Source organism: Symphalangus syndactylus, chromosome 16, assembly GCF_028878055.3.
Source record: "Symphalangus syndactylus isolate Jambi chromosome 16, NHGRI_mSymSyn1-v2.1_pri, whole genome shotgun sequence".
Taxonomy (NCBI): Eukaryota; Metazoa; Chordata; class Mammalia; order Primates; family Hylobatidae; genus Symphalangus; species Symphalangus syndactylus.
Genome location: NC_072438.2, coordinates 100,606,206 through 100,621,662, shown reverse-complemented (window position 1 = coordinate 100,621,662; position 15,457 = coordinate 100,606,206). Strand labels below are relative to the sequence as shown.

The 15,457-nt window shown below is 54.9% G+C and overlaps 1 protein-coding gene and 1 long non-coding RNA gene across 3 annotated transcripts in view; one reads left to right on the top strand and one right to left on the bottom strand.

The window, feature by feature from the left end:
• Positions 1–15,457, bottom strand: part of LPCAT1 (lysophosphatidylcholine acyltransferase 1) — a 60,543-nt gene that overhangs the window by 23,253 nt on the left and 21,833 nt on the right. For both annotated transcript variants that reach the window (XM_055245529.2, XM_055245530.2), the window contains exons 3-5: positions 8,968–9,182; positions 4,151–4,263; positions 2,778–2,838 (exon numbers count right to left, since the gene is read on the bottom strand). In XM_055245529.2, the coding sequence (XP_055101504.1) occupies positions 2,778–2,838; positions 4,151–4,263; positions 8,968–9,182 (389 nt within the window). The remainder of the gene's footprint in view (positions 1–2,777; positions 2,839–4,150; positions 4,264–8,967; positions 9,183–15,457) is intronic.
• LOC129464386 (uncharacterized) lies at positions 3,222–8,974 on the top strand. Its single transcript, XR_010116276.1, has 3 exons — positions 3,222–3,883; positions 3,979–4,313; positions 6,830–8,974. It is a non-coding gene; the product is annotated as an uncharacterized lncRNA (long non-coding RNA).

Below are 15,457 nucleotides of genomic sequence, written 5' to 3'. Positions count from 1 at the left end.
GCTCAACAGAGACCTCTGAGGCCTCCAGAAGGTCATCACCCCTTATTCACCCTGACCATCCCCCACAGCCCACCCCACAGGAAGAAACAGTCCACCATGGCCCAGGAAGAGCTGTGTCCACATCTGGGCACAGCCCGTGCAGGGAGGCTGCTGCAGCACAGGGACAGCCACATCCATGTCTGCTCACAGCCAGTGCAGGGAGGCTGCTGTGGCCCAGTGAGAGCTGTGTCCACTTCCAACAGCCACATTCGGCAGAGGCTCATCCTCGGGCAGTCGGTGCCATCACTGGGCCCACGCAGCATCCTAGGGCCTTCTCACTGTCTTCATTCTGCTCTGAGAGCTCAGAGTCGGCAGGCAGGTGGGGTGTGGGCATGTGGAGGGCGTGGGCCCAGGACATTCCAGGACACTCCAGGCACCCAGTCAGCCGATCCTGCTCTCGTGCCCTCTGACAAGGAGGGTGAGTGTGGGCACTGGAGAGGAAGGCCCCACATGGGCCTGTTTCAGGAGCAACTCGCTCCCTGCAGAGCCCTGAGGGTCTCAGCCCTGCTGGAACCCACCACATCCAGCAGACCCCACAGGGCTCTGCTGAGCTCTGTCACCCCCACCTCAGAGGCGGCACCCCTGGCCTGGGTCAGAACAGGGGGACTCAGGTGGACAGCGAAGCACAGACAGGAGACGCTCAGGAGAAAGAAGGCGCCTGGGCCCAGGAGGCTGGAGGCTGGGCCAGATGCAGGAAGGTCTCCGGGGATGAAGGCAGGGAGTCGGCAGTGGTGCCCAAACAGGGGTGACCCCAGCAACATGACCCCAACATCAGGAGATGTGATGGAAGGCGCAGGGAGGGTCTGAATGGACGGGCCGCCACGGAGCTGGGGCAGTTCGAGCCTGAGACACCAGGCAGGCTGTGGGTGCCTCTGGTGTCAGGCTCAAGGTGGGAGACCTTCGAGGCTCTGGAGGGCTCCACCTTGAGGCGTCAGGATCATGCACCACACACCAATTTCACCTCCAAACAGGAGGCTCCAAACCTCTCACTAAAAAGTACCCAGCTAAGACACACGAGGGCCTGCGAGATTCCGAACACGTGACTCGAGGCAGCTGGAACCCCGTGCCTGAGGGTGACACGTGGAACTCATGGCTGGACCCACTGGAAATGGAGATGGGGACATGATCAAGCCACCGTGTCATCTCCCCAGATGCCGTGGAACCCACCTGTGGCACAGCGAGCGCCCTTCCTGGACTGCACACAGTGAGCTCCTGCTGGGCACCGCCGTGACTCCCCTTGGTTTTGTGATATGCGTTGAGAGGTTCTCACGCGCCCTCCTCACGTCTACACGAGGGCCGCCAGCTCCAAAGAGCAAGGCAATGGCCCTCCCCAGGGGCCTCCCCGCAGGCACGAGGCTCCACTCCCGAGGAACACCTGCCCTTGAAGACAGGGCACGGCACTGACCCCAGCCCCACACCTGCCGAGGAACAAGACCTGACGTACTTGCCAGCTGTCTTCTGCCTGGGGCCTTGGAAACACGGCCCACTTTCGGCCTTCACCAAGGTTGCCCACAGGCCATGCCCAGGCATGGGCCCAGTGTGGTGGGGCACGTGGATTCTTGGTCACTGGGTGCTGCCTCCACCCTCTGCATCTCTGGTTCTGATCAGAATGACTCAGAACCACACGTGGTGAAGACAATGGAACGGGAAGACCCAGTACCTTCCACTGAGCTGCACCTTGAAGCCTCTGCTAGCAAAACCTGCCATCTGCCTGCTGCACCAAGGAAGGTGGAGGGTGACAGCACATGCATCTGAGCAGGAGGAGGATGGCCGCAGGCTCGGAAACCACGGCGGCACACGCAGGTGAGCGACTGCACACTTCCTCGACGCAGCTCCCATAAATGTCCAGACACTCAGGTTGTGCGGCCTCAGAGGCAGGGCAGCCGGTGCCAGTCCGAGTGAGGTACCTGCGTTTCCACGTGGCTCTGACCCAACCCGGGAGAACAGGTCTGCATGCCCCAGTATGGACACAGTTGATGAAAGCCACTACTTTCTAAAGTAGCCCAAGGGAGACGACAGGATCCAGGTGGACCCTCTGACACGCCCAAGGGTGTGCAGAACTCCAAACAGACTCAGCGCAGAAAGAACAGTGGACTCCGCTGCCTGCTCACTGCCACACTTCCCATGTCAGGGGTGCAGACGCAACAGTAGACCCGGATGACTGCCGCGGGAGAGGCCCAATGCCTGCTCACTGCAACACTTCCCACATCAGGGGTGCAGACACAACACTAGACTGGGGCAACCGCCGCAGGAGAGACCCAAGTTCACACGCGTTTGAGTCCCCCCTCCCCAGGGAGAAAGAACACCGTCTAACTGGGGACCTGAGGACCTGGGCATCTGAGGATGGCTCGCAGGGATTTGCACCTGGCATTCCCAGGCGGGTGTGGGGGGTGAGCTGCAGGCCAAGAAGGGTAACCTGAGCCATTCAAAGGCAAGCAGGCCCCTTCTGGACCCAGGACCCCCTTAGCCTGGATCTCAGAACAGAGGCAAACACCTATCTCAACCTCACTGGAAACCACCTGAAACCATAACTTCTCCATCTTCCTGCAGACATGATAATCCTTGACTCACATTCTTATATTTATCTCGTGACTTTTCTTAGGAATACCTCTAAGAACCCCAGCACACAGGATAAAAACAGAAACTGTTCTTATCTACACAGCACATTATTAAAATACATCTCTTTAATATTTTCCTTTTCTCTAAGAGAAAAATAAACAATTAAGAAAACTACATACCAGGTTTGAAGGTAATTAGGCAGGTCCTGTTCGTACAAGTTCCTTCTGGAAAAATCATTATCTGGAAGTGGGAGAAAGAAAAGGATCAGCATTAACCTGTACATAATTATAATTCGGAGCTTACAGAAGCCAGTCTTCACAATATATTTTCTTTGCTGCTGACGTAATTCAGACACTGTGATCATATTCAGTATCTAAATTATTAAAATGCATTATGGAAGCACACACTGATTTCCGCTCTGCTGGTTTTACTAAAGTGCAGCAGCAGTGTCAATACACAAACAGCATCTGTCTTCTTCAACTACAGCTCCTGGAAAGCAGGGTAATCGCGGTGCCCACCTCTCAGACACTGTGAGAAACAGGTGCAACTAAATATAACCCACGGTTGGCACAACATAAGCACCTCCTGGGGGCGGCACTCATTCTCATCAGGAAGAAGGCGGAGAGGAGAGCAAAGACCCACAATGGCAGTGCCTGGCTGATGGAGCCGAAGGAGGGCTGGGACCCCAGCAATGGGCTGGATGGGCAGGAGAGCCGAGCCCCAGTCAGGCAGCACCTCCACACCGGGGTTTCAATTCCTCCGATTCACACTGGCCTGCTGTAGCAGAAACTGCACTCAAACTCCCAGCCCCACAGGCTGCTTTCAGTTCTGGGTCGCGCGAGGTAGACGGACCTCAGGCAGGCCGGCGTGGGCTCACCCAGACCTCAGGCGGGCCGGAGTGGGTTCACTCTGGCAAGCCCAGGGCCAGGCAGGCCAAATGGGTGGGGGAGGAGGCTGCCTGTGCTTGTGGGGGCAGAGCTGGGGCACCCTGGACGTCACAGCCCTCTAAGCGGCTACCCCCAGCCAGACCCTGCAAAGCTTCCTGAGCAATCAGATCCCAGACAGTTCTATGAAATTTCTAGCTTCTAATGCTGGCTCAGCTGGAAAGAAGAGAAAGAGCGTTCAAGCTAATGTCGGCCGAGCTGCCCCTACGGCTGGGTTCAGGGCTTCTGAATAATGCCTGGGAACCAGCATACAGACCAGGAAGTTTACTCCAGGACTTTTAGAACCGCCCAACACATAGCTGACACATCAACTCCGAAATCAGACTGCACCAGGAGGGCGGGTGAGCAATGCTCTGAGTCAGAACTTAGTTCAGAAAAGATGATTCAGGAAGCTGAGATGCGTTTGAGAATTATTTTTCTTTACTTTAAATTTCAGGCACCGAAACCAAATGCGCCTGACAGCACCCTCCTGAGTTCACGCACTCACTAGGAGAAGATAATCAGAATCCAGCCCCGGAGGAAGGGCCCCGGTTACTTTCTCCCCACTCTCGAAGTTCGCATCTTTCGGAATAAAACCACTGAAACACCATCAGGGCTGCGTGCGTTACCTGCGGCCACTTTCCATTTGACTGCGCACGTCTCTTGATTTCTTCTACTGTTTTCCTGCGAGAATCCTGGTCTGACCGGGACACGAACACAGGCCGTATATACCGGATCAGAGCTGGAAGAGAGGAGGGGAGAGGATCACGTGGAATGCACGGCTCCCGCCAGGTAGGGCTGAGGAAAGAGGGGGCTGCTGCATGGCGCCCAGTGGGGCAGAAGCCCCCAGATGCCTTAGGGGCTGTGCCATGGGTGGGCTGTGAGTCCCTGCCTGAGGGAACGGGAACAGCACCCGGGCTTCCCACGTCTGTGACAGCAGGAAGCCCTGTAGCCTCAGTGCCACAAGTAACAAACACCAAGTCCCTGGCACCCGCTGAGGACATGGAGCACAGAATGGAGGTCAGTGAAAGACAACCTCCAGGCAGCAGGAAGTCTTTAGTCCCGGTCTTCACAGAGGACAGGGTTGAAGGTGCCAGGTCCCTGGATTGGACCCCGCCTGCCCCCTGTGGGTTGAACTGCATCCCCTAAAAGACAAGCTGAAGTCCTCACTCCTGGTATCAGGAATGGGACCTCATTTCGAAACAGGTGGTAGCAGATGCTCAAGGTCCCAGATGAAGGTCCCTATGGGAGGAGGAAACAAAGCAGATGCTCAAGCTAAAGTCCCGGATGAGGGTCCCTATGGGAAGAGGAGACGAAGAGGGAGAGAGAAGGCCAATGATGAAGGAGGCCATGGGAGGATGTGGCCACAGCCCCCGCCAGGAGCCAGGAAGGCTGAGGGAGCTTTCAGAAGAGCCCAGTGAGGCCAGCACTTTGTTCTGGCGCTTCTGCTTCTAGACGGTGGGAGAATACATTCCTGTTCTAAGCCACCAGCTTTGTGGTGCTTTGTAGCACAGCCCCAGTTCTAACCATGGCACCCCACAGCCTCCTGGAAGGTGCGGGGTCGGGGTACAAGCAACACCCCGCCATGAAGGCTGGTGCTCAACCAGGGCAACGCGGCCACGGCACCTTTCTGCAAGAGGATTTGAACGTGGAAACATACTTCTTAGAAGAGAAAACTCTGAAGACTTTAAAATGAAACTATCCCTGAGCGGAGCTTCCTTTTTGAGGATGGTGAGCAGGATCCACGGTTGGCACCCCCCAGGCCAACTGAGGGTGTCTCTGACCCTACCACAGGCTCCCAGGCTGCTGGTCAGCCCCACCTCCCCACCCCAGTTCAGTTTCCAGTTTCTTTTTTTAGCGCTTTTATTACTTGTAAGGAGTAGCATTTCATGACTTTTATTCTTTCCTGGAGGTTCATTCCTCCAAGAACAACAAGAAAATTGAAGCCAAAAAAAGAAAATTCCTTCTATCCTGCAGTTGCCTGTTGGGTCTCTGCGGGCTTTCCTACGTCTTGAATCATTTTGCTTTTTCACGATTTCAGTACTATTTCATCCTTACTCATTGGTTATTTCCAACTCTGCTAAAAAAGGACGAAATCGGAAGGAAGGGAAGCATGGCGGAGTCCTCTCGCAGGACGGCGCACGCGTGAAAGAAATGGCCCTGACTGCGTGGTCTTTCGGTTCCCACTGTTTTGGCCATAGCGTCCCATGGTCATCCCAGGGCACACGGGGTCTGGAGATGCCACCCTGCCACCTTCACTATCCTGTCAGCTGGTTTGTTTCATGAACAGAGTAGAGATTTCAGAAGTTGTCTATAACGGCAAAGAACAGAACAGAACAGTGACATGGGGGCGTTTCACACTCAGATGGGTCCCAGGGTAAATGTGGGGGGTGCAGGGGGAGGACTCTGTATCCGAGCGACGTCTTGGGCCGTGCATCTTCAGGTGGGTTGCCCGGTGTGCGTTTCACACTGAGAACTGGGCGGTGAGGACAGCAAGGAGATGCAGCTCCTCCCCGGGAGCCCTGAGGAGGGAAGGGCGTCACCACGCCGTGTGCACAGCCACACTGGGACTGGCGCATTTTGCCAGCAAGAAGGTGACAGCGTTCTGCCGTCTTTTGGGCATTTGAGCCTCAAACTTTCCTTGACAAGTCTGTAAATGGATGGTGCAGATATGAAGGTCACTGAAAGGAAACTAAGAATGTGAAAAGGAAAAAATCCACCTGGTTGATCACCCTAATTGGTATTGATGCATCTAAAAATGAAAATATTTTGAACATTTTCAACATTCATCTCTTCAACAAAGTTGTGAGCTGTCAAAGGGTCCACGAGAGGAACCAGAAGTCACTACAAGCTGGGACCAGGGAGACATCTCTGAGCTGGGACCAGGGGAGACGTCTTTGAGCTGGAAACCAGGGAGACGTCTCTGAGCTGGGACCAGAGAAGGCGTCTCTGAGCTGGGACCAGGGGAGACGTCTCTGAGCTGGGGCCCGGGGAAGGCGTCTCTGAGCTGGGACCAGGGAAGGCGTCTCTGAGCTGGGGCCTGGGGAGACATCTCTGAGCTGGGGCCCGGGGAGACGTCTCTGAGCTGGGGCCCGGGGAGGTGTCTCTGAGCTGGGGCCTGGGGAGACATCTCTGAGCTCCCGAATCAGAGGGTGCTCCAGGTGTGCAGTAGAGGAGTCGTCAGCCACGCCCCAGGACGATGGCCCTTTCAGGCCAGGACAGCAGAGAGCAAAATGTGGTTCCTGCTAAGTCTGAATTCTAACGAAAATTTCTGACGAGCTTGTTTGTCGCTATCCTTTCCCTCGCAGGTCCGTGGATTATCTCTGAAATGACAAGAAACACACAGGGCTCCACGAGGGCCCTGCACACAGCAGCAGGGCTATGGCCATTCTTCCTGCTGCGCCGAGATGAAGGCCAGTGCTGGGTCACCTGGGTTGGTCCGGAAGAGGTGGAATCCCGGGCCTCTAGAAAGATGGGACTACAACGTCCAGCGTCATCGCACCAAACACTCCTTCGTGCTGGCGATCTCCACAGGGAGGCACCAAGGGGCACAGGGAGAGCCCGGCCAACGCTCAGGTTCACTCTGGGTGGGCCAGCCCCCCGTCCAAGGACCCCTGCAGCTGCAAGGGTGCCTGGGCACATGGCTCCACAATCCCCCTCCCTGAGCAGATGACGACAACCACGGGCTTTTGCCACGGTGGGGGCGCAAACGTGGTTTCCCGGGTATGCCAGAACCACAGGATGCAAAGGGTGCTGAGTGGAGCTGAGGCTGCCCCATGAGCCTGTGGAGCTTACAGAGCGGGGAAACCTGCGTGTGAGAGCCAAGGCCATCACTCGGATGGTGCCTGCAGTCCAGTCTCGCCTCCAGTGCCGGCCTGTCCAGCCTCCTCCAGGCTTCCCCAGCCAGCTGAGTGCTGCGAGCCCTCCAGTCCCACCAAGGACCATCCCTGATTTCCAAGCCTGACCCAGGCAGACTCAGGCCACCCACAACTGCCCAGCTGCAGGCACAGTCTGGACACCCCCCAGCTGCTGCAGGCCCAATCCCCCACGGGCCGTGCCGGGGTTCCTCACCCCACTTCCAGCCTTCCTATCCCAGCTGTGGCCGCCACCCTCAGTGGTCAGCACCACAGAATGTGTCCCCACCCAGTCCATACTGAATGTGTCCCCCCAGATATTCTCTAGAAAACTGTTACATGAATGCTAACGTTAGGTGCTGCATGGAAACAGAGCCGGCAGGAGCGCCCAGGTGAGGGCCCCGGCCACAGGTGACGCCCCTCCTCCCGGCAGCTCCTTCCCTCAGCACCGCCCACTGCCAACCCAGGACCCGCTGTGCCCCAGAACGTGCTGTGCTGTGCTGACGGTGCCTGCGAAGGAAGCACGAGGACAGAACGGGCCCAGCTGCCCTGAAGAGCACCAAAGACAGCGCTCTGGCAGGTCAGGGCTGCGCACAGGTGGGTGAGGGGCCACACAGGGCTCCAGGGCTCCCTACAGTCCTCGCAGAGCAGTGGGTCCATGGGATGCCGCCCCCAAAGATGGGTCCACATGCTGACCCTGGAACCTGTGAATGGGGCCTTATTTGGAAAAAGGTTTTTACAGAGGTAACTGGTTAAGGATCTGAAGACAAGAGCATCCTGGATCACCCAATGACTGGTCCTTATAAGAGACACACGGAGGAGACACTTGGAGGGAGCCAGGCCAGTTGCCCACTGAGGCAGAGTCAGAGCGATGCAGCCACAGCCCAGGATCGCCTGCAGCCCCCGGAGGAGGAAGAGGCAGGAAGGGGCCCCACAGGGCCTTCGGCCCAGAGACGCCTTGATTTTGAACATCTGGTCACCAGATGACGAGAGGGTGAATCTCTGCTGCAGTGAGTCCCCGGCTTTGGGGAGGGGTCACGGCAGCACCAGGTGCTCAGGCCCCTGGGTTCACGGCACAGCCCCGGTGCATGGGCAGCCCTGCCGACCTACTCCCAAAGACTTCCAGAACTGCCATCTGATAAAGGTGACCCACCCTTGCCAAGCAGACCTGGAGCAAGCACTGTAGCCTGTTATGATAGTGAGGGCACTCAGGTACCAATAAAAATAACAATTACAACAATGAAAATTACACAGGAAACCACAACACAGAAAATGGGGCACAAGGCCAATATGCCCGGCGGTGGGGGCTCGATCACTCCCAGCAGCGTGGGGGGGGTCCCTCACTCCCGGCATGGGGGTCTCACTCATTTCCCCTCATTCCTAGCAGGGAAGGGATCTCTCATTCCCAGAAGGGGGGGTCCCTCAAAACCAGCAGGGAGTCCCTCACTCCGAGCAGCAGAGGGGGTCTCATTCCCAACAGAGGGGGGACCCTCACTCCCAGCAGGAGGGGAATCTCTTATTCTCAGCGGCAGGGAGATCTCATTCCCAGCAGGGCGGGGTCCCTCACTCCCAGCAAGGGGTGTCTCACTCACTTCCCCAGATCGGGATGTCTCTGCTCTCTGCCTTCATCACGATGGAGGACATCGTCATGGTCACAGGGATGGCGTCGAAGTAGGACGAGTGAGGCGCGAGTGTGAGGATGGCCGCCTCGGTGGGCAGCGCCTGCCGCCCCTTCACGGCCACCCGGTGGAAGCCGCCGGCGAACCACATGGTACGCATGATGGCCTTCAGCAGGAAGTCCACGACCCTGCAAAAGAGGGCGCTGCGTCATGCGGGCACATGGGCACGGGTCCGCGGTCTCGGAGGCTGCGTGAGGCACAGGGGCGGTCCTATGGGAGGGCCCTCCAGGGCGCGGTCCAGGCCACGGGCCTCCTGTGGTCGCCACCGCTGGGACATCTGCTTGAGGGAAGAAGAGGCGCCGCGCCTTCCTGGCCTCCGCCTGTGTCCTCACTGGCTGCGCTCTCACCTGTGAAGGAGGCCGCGGAGCCCTGTGTGGTGGTCACGGCCACGTGACAGGCAGCGCTAAGACAACATGAGACTCCGGAACACAGACAGCCCAAGTCCCAGGCCAGAAGACCTCCGGACCTTCATGTTAGCAACTTATTTATCAGCATCCTATCATTTTGAAATGGGAAAAACATTAAAACACCTAAAACATATATCGAAATATGGAGGGGGCTCAGAGCTGAGGACGGAAGCTGAGACCTGCGTGCGAACCTCCCCATCTCATCTCCACAGGAAGCCTGGCGTTCCCACAACCAGGCGTTGTGTTATTACAGTGAGCTGTTTCTAGAAGAAATTAGATGGCCAATAAATTTGGAAAATAAAGTAAAAATCAGCCTAGGTTAACTGAATTTGTGTACCCTTTCTCTCTTTTTAAAATAGGTACAAATGTAGCCTTTTAAACGTGTGTATTCTCTTTCATATGAGGCTGCAGATTAGGCTGTTATTCCACATATCAGGGAATTGACACGCGGCAGACGGCCACGGTGTGTGAGAAGCCACAGGCCACGCACACAGAGAACATGATTCAGCTTCATGAAAGGCCACGTTTCTCTTGGCCACTGGGTTAAGTGGGCGATCACACTGGGTAAAACTACTGCACAGAGAAACGAGAGCCTGAAGCCTTACTGGATTCACATTCCCCTGGGATGGATGATCCTCTCAGGAGACTTCCAGGACGGGTCCCCATGGATCTGAACCAAGGCAGTCACTAGGAGAGCACAGAGCCTCTCGCGGGGCCACCTTGGAATGGCCTTTGTGTATATGGACGATAAACAATGGTGTAGTTACACATGGAGACGCTGGGGACCAGCCCAGAATGCTGCTTTTCTAGAGGAGGGGGGATCACACAGGCGTGCACTTCTTCACCACCTGTTCGGGTGCCCATTTAAAAATGTACTTTTCTGGCCAGGCATGATGGCTCACGCCTGTAATCCCAGCACTTTGGGAGGACAAGGGAGGTGGATCACTTGAGGTCAGGAGCTCAAGACCAGCCTGGCCAACATGGTGAAACCCTGTCTCTACTAAAAATACAAAAATTAGCTGGGCGTGGTGGCGTGCGTCTGTAATCCCAGCCACTCAGGAGGCTGAGAGAGGAGAACTGCTTGAACCCAAGGGGCAGAGGTTGCAGTGAGCCGAGATTGCGCCACTGCACTCCAGCTTGGGCAACAGAGTGAGACTCCATCTCAAGAAAACTAATCTAAACTAAAAAATAAAGATGTACTCTTCTGTATGCATGTTATTTTCCACACACACACAAAAAGTACAAAAACAAAAGCCAACAGACAGCGATTGATGCCTAAGATGGAAGAAACAAGGCAGCGGAGGAGGGAGAAGTGAGGCTGCAGAGGAGGCTGCAGCGGGCACAGGAGCCGGTCCTGGGCAGGCTCAGCTGCAGAGGAGGCTGCGGCGGGCACAGGAGCCAGTCCCGGGCAGGTTCAGCTGCAGAGGAGGCTGCGGCGGGCACAGGAGCCGGTCCCGGGCAGGTTCAGGGGCAGGAGAGAGGACAGCAGGAAAAAAGAGATTAAAACCCGGGCAGCCCTTGGAGGAACACACCTGCCAGCCCCCAAATCGAATTGCAGGGACAGACGGTGCTCAGGGGAAATGTACTGGGTGTCAGGGCAGGGAAAAAGCAGCTTCAGCTCTTCTCTAAAGATCTTGGAGGAATTTTATACCTAAACTATCCACATGTGAAAACCTGGACTGCTGGCATGGATGACAGCCTCAGAGAAAAGCTCCGCTCGCTGTGGGGTTGGGGACCCAGTACCCACTCACCCCAGGGCAAAGGGAGCCAGCACAAGCCCAAGGTGCTCAGGTGCCTTGGCAGCCTGTTCCCAGGGGAATGTGAATCAGGAGACGGATCTATCTGCACACACAGGAGTGGGGATCTCCATCAGCACCCCCGGGAAATCCACTCCGTCCTACCGTCCTCTCACGGACGACACCCAAGAATCCTGAGACATGTGAGCAGAGCAGCTGCATGGCAGAGAAGCAGAAGACTGACCCCAAGGAGACAGAAAGGGCGGGCAACAGAAGAGGGGCACAAAGCATCCACCACGCTTGCCAAGATAGTCAGGAAGAACAGGGTGCTCAGGAGCATCAGAGAACAAGAGAACACTCCCAGAAACCCAGACTCTCACTGTGGAGACAAGCAACGCACAGGAAAGCCTGGGAAATGAGGAGGGGGAAGTCTCCCAGAACATGCAGGGGGAAAAGGAGGAAGGCCGCTGAGGCCTGCATCTCCTCAACCCAACTGGCGTGTGGAGGTGGCCGAGGGAGACCCACATATCTAAGTGTGAGGGGCAGGCGCAGGCCCCGGCTCTGCAGGTTCCAAATGTTCTGCCGTGAGCAGAGGCGAGAGGCGGAGCAGAGCCGGCCCTGGAGGGGACCTATACACATGTACACAGCCCGAGTATATACGACATCGCTCTCATATATACTCATACACACGTGCACACACACACTCATACATATGTACACACATATACTCTCATACACACATGTACATACATCATACATATGTGGACACCTGTACACATGTATACTTGCACATATACACACATACACACGTACACAGAGACGCATGTACACAGAGACACAGGTGGCAGGAGCTGCTGGCTTCTGGGAGACCAGATAAAGTGGTTTGATGCTCAAGTTCAAGCTCCAACCTCCAGGCCAACGTACGGGGAGTACTAGAGTCATCATGGGGATGGCATCCCCAAACTTGGGAACGGGTGTTCCCACACAGAGCATTCAGGAAAGGGCACCATCCATCTGAACCGTCCAGTCAGCCAAGGGGCAGCCCCTGGAGGACCTGGCCCAGCTCAGGACTTGGCCCGTGGTCAAGGATTCAGCGCCAGATGGTCAGGTTTTGCAAAACGATGCTACGGTTTTTACAACACTGTGTGTTGAAAGTAACTTAAAATAGTGCCTTTTGCGAAACTGTGTCATTCTTTCACTGAAAGCCTAAGATTTTTATTTTAGGAAGGTTTGAATGACACTAACTTACATTCAGCAAAAATGCCTTAATTCAACATCAATCTATTCAAAACTGCAGAGCAGTGCAATAACGTGAGCCAACTTAAGTCCCAAACCGACTACGTAATTATTATTCAGCGGTACACTCTGAATCTGCTATTTCAAATCCCGTTTTTTCCTGATCCCTTGCGTCCCTAACTACGGTGCTTTTGTGACTAGGTTTCCCCTTGGGGAGTTCAGAATTCAGGGTTTGTTCTCTCTTCTGTTTCCCTTCAAGCACCAAGCCAAGCCCAGGACTGTGCACCAAGGGAGCTTTCATCAGTGCTGCTGAAGGAGACACCAGGGGCTCCGGGGGTGGGAGGGTGGGATTCAATGCCAGGCAGCACGGGCAGCTTGAGTGCCCACAAGCATCCATGCATACTCTCGCACATGCATACATGTTCACCTGTACACACCCATGCACACATTCACACACATACACAGACATCGCTCTCATATATACTCATACACACACTCATATGTACACACATATACTCACACATATGTACATACATCATACATATGTGGACACCTGTACACACATACACTTGCACATATACACACATACACACGTACACAGAGACAACACATACACATGTACATACTGTCATACACGTACATGTATGTGCACATGATAGACATCCATACATACACACATATATACATGCACTCACATGTACACACATGCAACACATGCAGGTACACAACACACACATATACACATGTACACACTCTCATACACACACATACTTGCACCGGCGGCTCACATACACACATACACAAATGCAACCACACACCTATGCACATGTACCTACTCTCGTGCATGCACATACACACGTATGCACACTCATGTGCATATGTACATACACACATGCGTGTACACTCTCTCTCACACACCCTCTCTGCAAACATACACAGAATGATACACAGTGAGTCTCCACAGATCCAGATGCCCAAAGACCTCATGAAGCAGAGGTGACAGAAATCCCAACGTGTCACTTCACAGGACACTTGACACGTGCATGAGATGTACATATGAAAGCGTCTCTGAAGTGCAGCTGCTGGAGTAAGAGTCCGTCGTGGTCCATGTATCGCCTGATGAAGCCAAGTCAATTATTCACAGACAAGAAAAGCCACCAGGGTTAGCATGGGGAAATGGAAAATTGCCCCAAGCCATCTACTTTGAGAAGTGAGAGCCTGTGCTCGCACGGGGTTCCTGCCTCCCGAGATAGAACAGAGGAGGCGGGGAGCTCGGCCCATCAAGGACACGGGGAGTAAGAGAAAGGGTGCCAGGAAAGCACCGTGAAGCCATTGCTACCCACAGCACCACATTCAGCCAGGTCACCTGCAGCCTGCTTCACACTACAGAACCCCCACTTTCTAGCTGTGGCTTCTCAGCTCAGCAAAACGGAAAGCCTGACTTTGATTTGGTCTTGATTTACTTTGCTTGGTTATATATTTGATATCCAATTCCTATTTTATGGTTAAAACATTTCAAAAACAAACCTCAAGATAAAGCATAAGAGAATTTAAAAAATCTAGAGAGGCAAAATGAAGAACCAAAGCCAGTGATGATCCCGTTGCCCCTAAAGAACCCAGGCTGCCCTGGGTCACCATTACCCAGTGAGCAGCAGGGCCCAGAGTGAGGGACCCCCAATGCCCAGGTTGCCCTCAACTACGACTGCACCATGTCTGCACGCAACGGTGCGGCAAACCCGGGACCCTAAGTGGCGGTCTTCCCCCTGCACCTAACTGTGTGTCTGAGTGTGGCCCCGGGTATTGAGGAGAACCGAAACTCAGGCAGATGTCAGCTCCCATCAGCCTCTTGGCCGTGAAAACTTTGCTGTACATACAGCCCAGAGATCAGACACCTTCCAGAGAAAGGAGGGGCCTGGGCATGCCCACTACACCTGTCGGGGGCCAGGCAGTGAATGCATTAGGCTCTACAGCCACACGGCCTGTGTCCCAACCACTTGGCCTGACTTCCCCCCAGTGCAGCCCTGAACATCACGCAGGCCAGTGGGCGTGCCCGTGATCCAGTAAAACTTTATTTATAGTCAGGCAGCAGCCTCCAATTAACTACTAATATTCCTGTTTTTGAATAAAAGATTCAGGGAGCCCCTTCAGGATGATGAGAGACGTTAACAATACGTGGAAGGGTTGTCAGAGCTGTGGTTATAGGACATGAGTGGTAACTTTTAAGATACTGAAAATATTTATCAAAGTATTTATGATATCTCAACATTTTCATTTGCTAATGGCAGATACTTTCAGTGAAAGCACAGCTTTAGGAATTTAAATGAAACAAGAAAATATTGTGAATCAGTTTAATTTTTTTGTGGTCTCTTTTGGATCTTCAGTTTAGATGTATTCCTCATCAGATAGGTGTGCTTTATTTATATTCCGTGCTTAAAAGCCAGGAAAAGTTTAGGTCCACAAAGCAAGAGAAAGACGGCCCTGGAGGGGTGGTGCCAGCAGGCAGCAGGCCAGGCCAATGTTGGCTGACATGCAGTCTCGGAGGGCGGGGGAGGACCGAGCCTCCTATCCAAAGGCAGGGCTGGGCCTGGCTCCAGCCAGTTGCTGGCCCTGGGGAGCAGGCCCACTGGCCAGAGCTTCTGCTTTTCCAAGACTGGCCAGAAATGGGGATTTTGATGTCAAGTCACTGGACTTTTATGATGTAGCAACCTGTTCCCACTTAGCCCACTTTTAATAAGACCAGGTTGGCAGGAGATGCCACAGCGGCTACCTGCCCCGAGCAGCCGTTCCTCTCATTGCTGCTGCTCTTACATCTGGAAGACGGCCCCTCCCGGGCCCACGGCACCCGCACTAGGTCCAGCTGCCTCTGCATGGGGGCCACTGAGGTGGGGACCTCCCTAGGCAGGGGGCCTGTGTCACTGTGGTGCCCTGTCACTGCAGCCCAAGAGGCTGTCCACTCACAGCCTGAGGGTCTGGGGGAGGCCACCACGGGCAGGGCCAGAGCTGAGGCGGGAGAGGCAAGGGGGC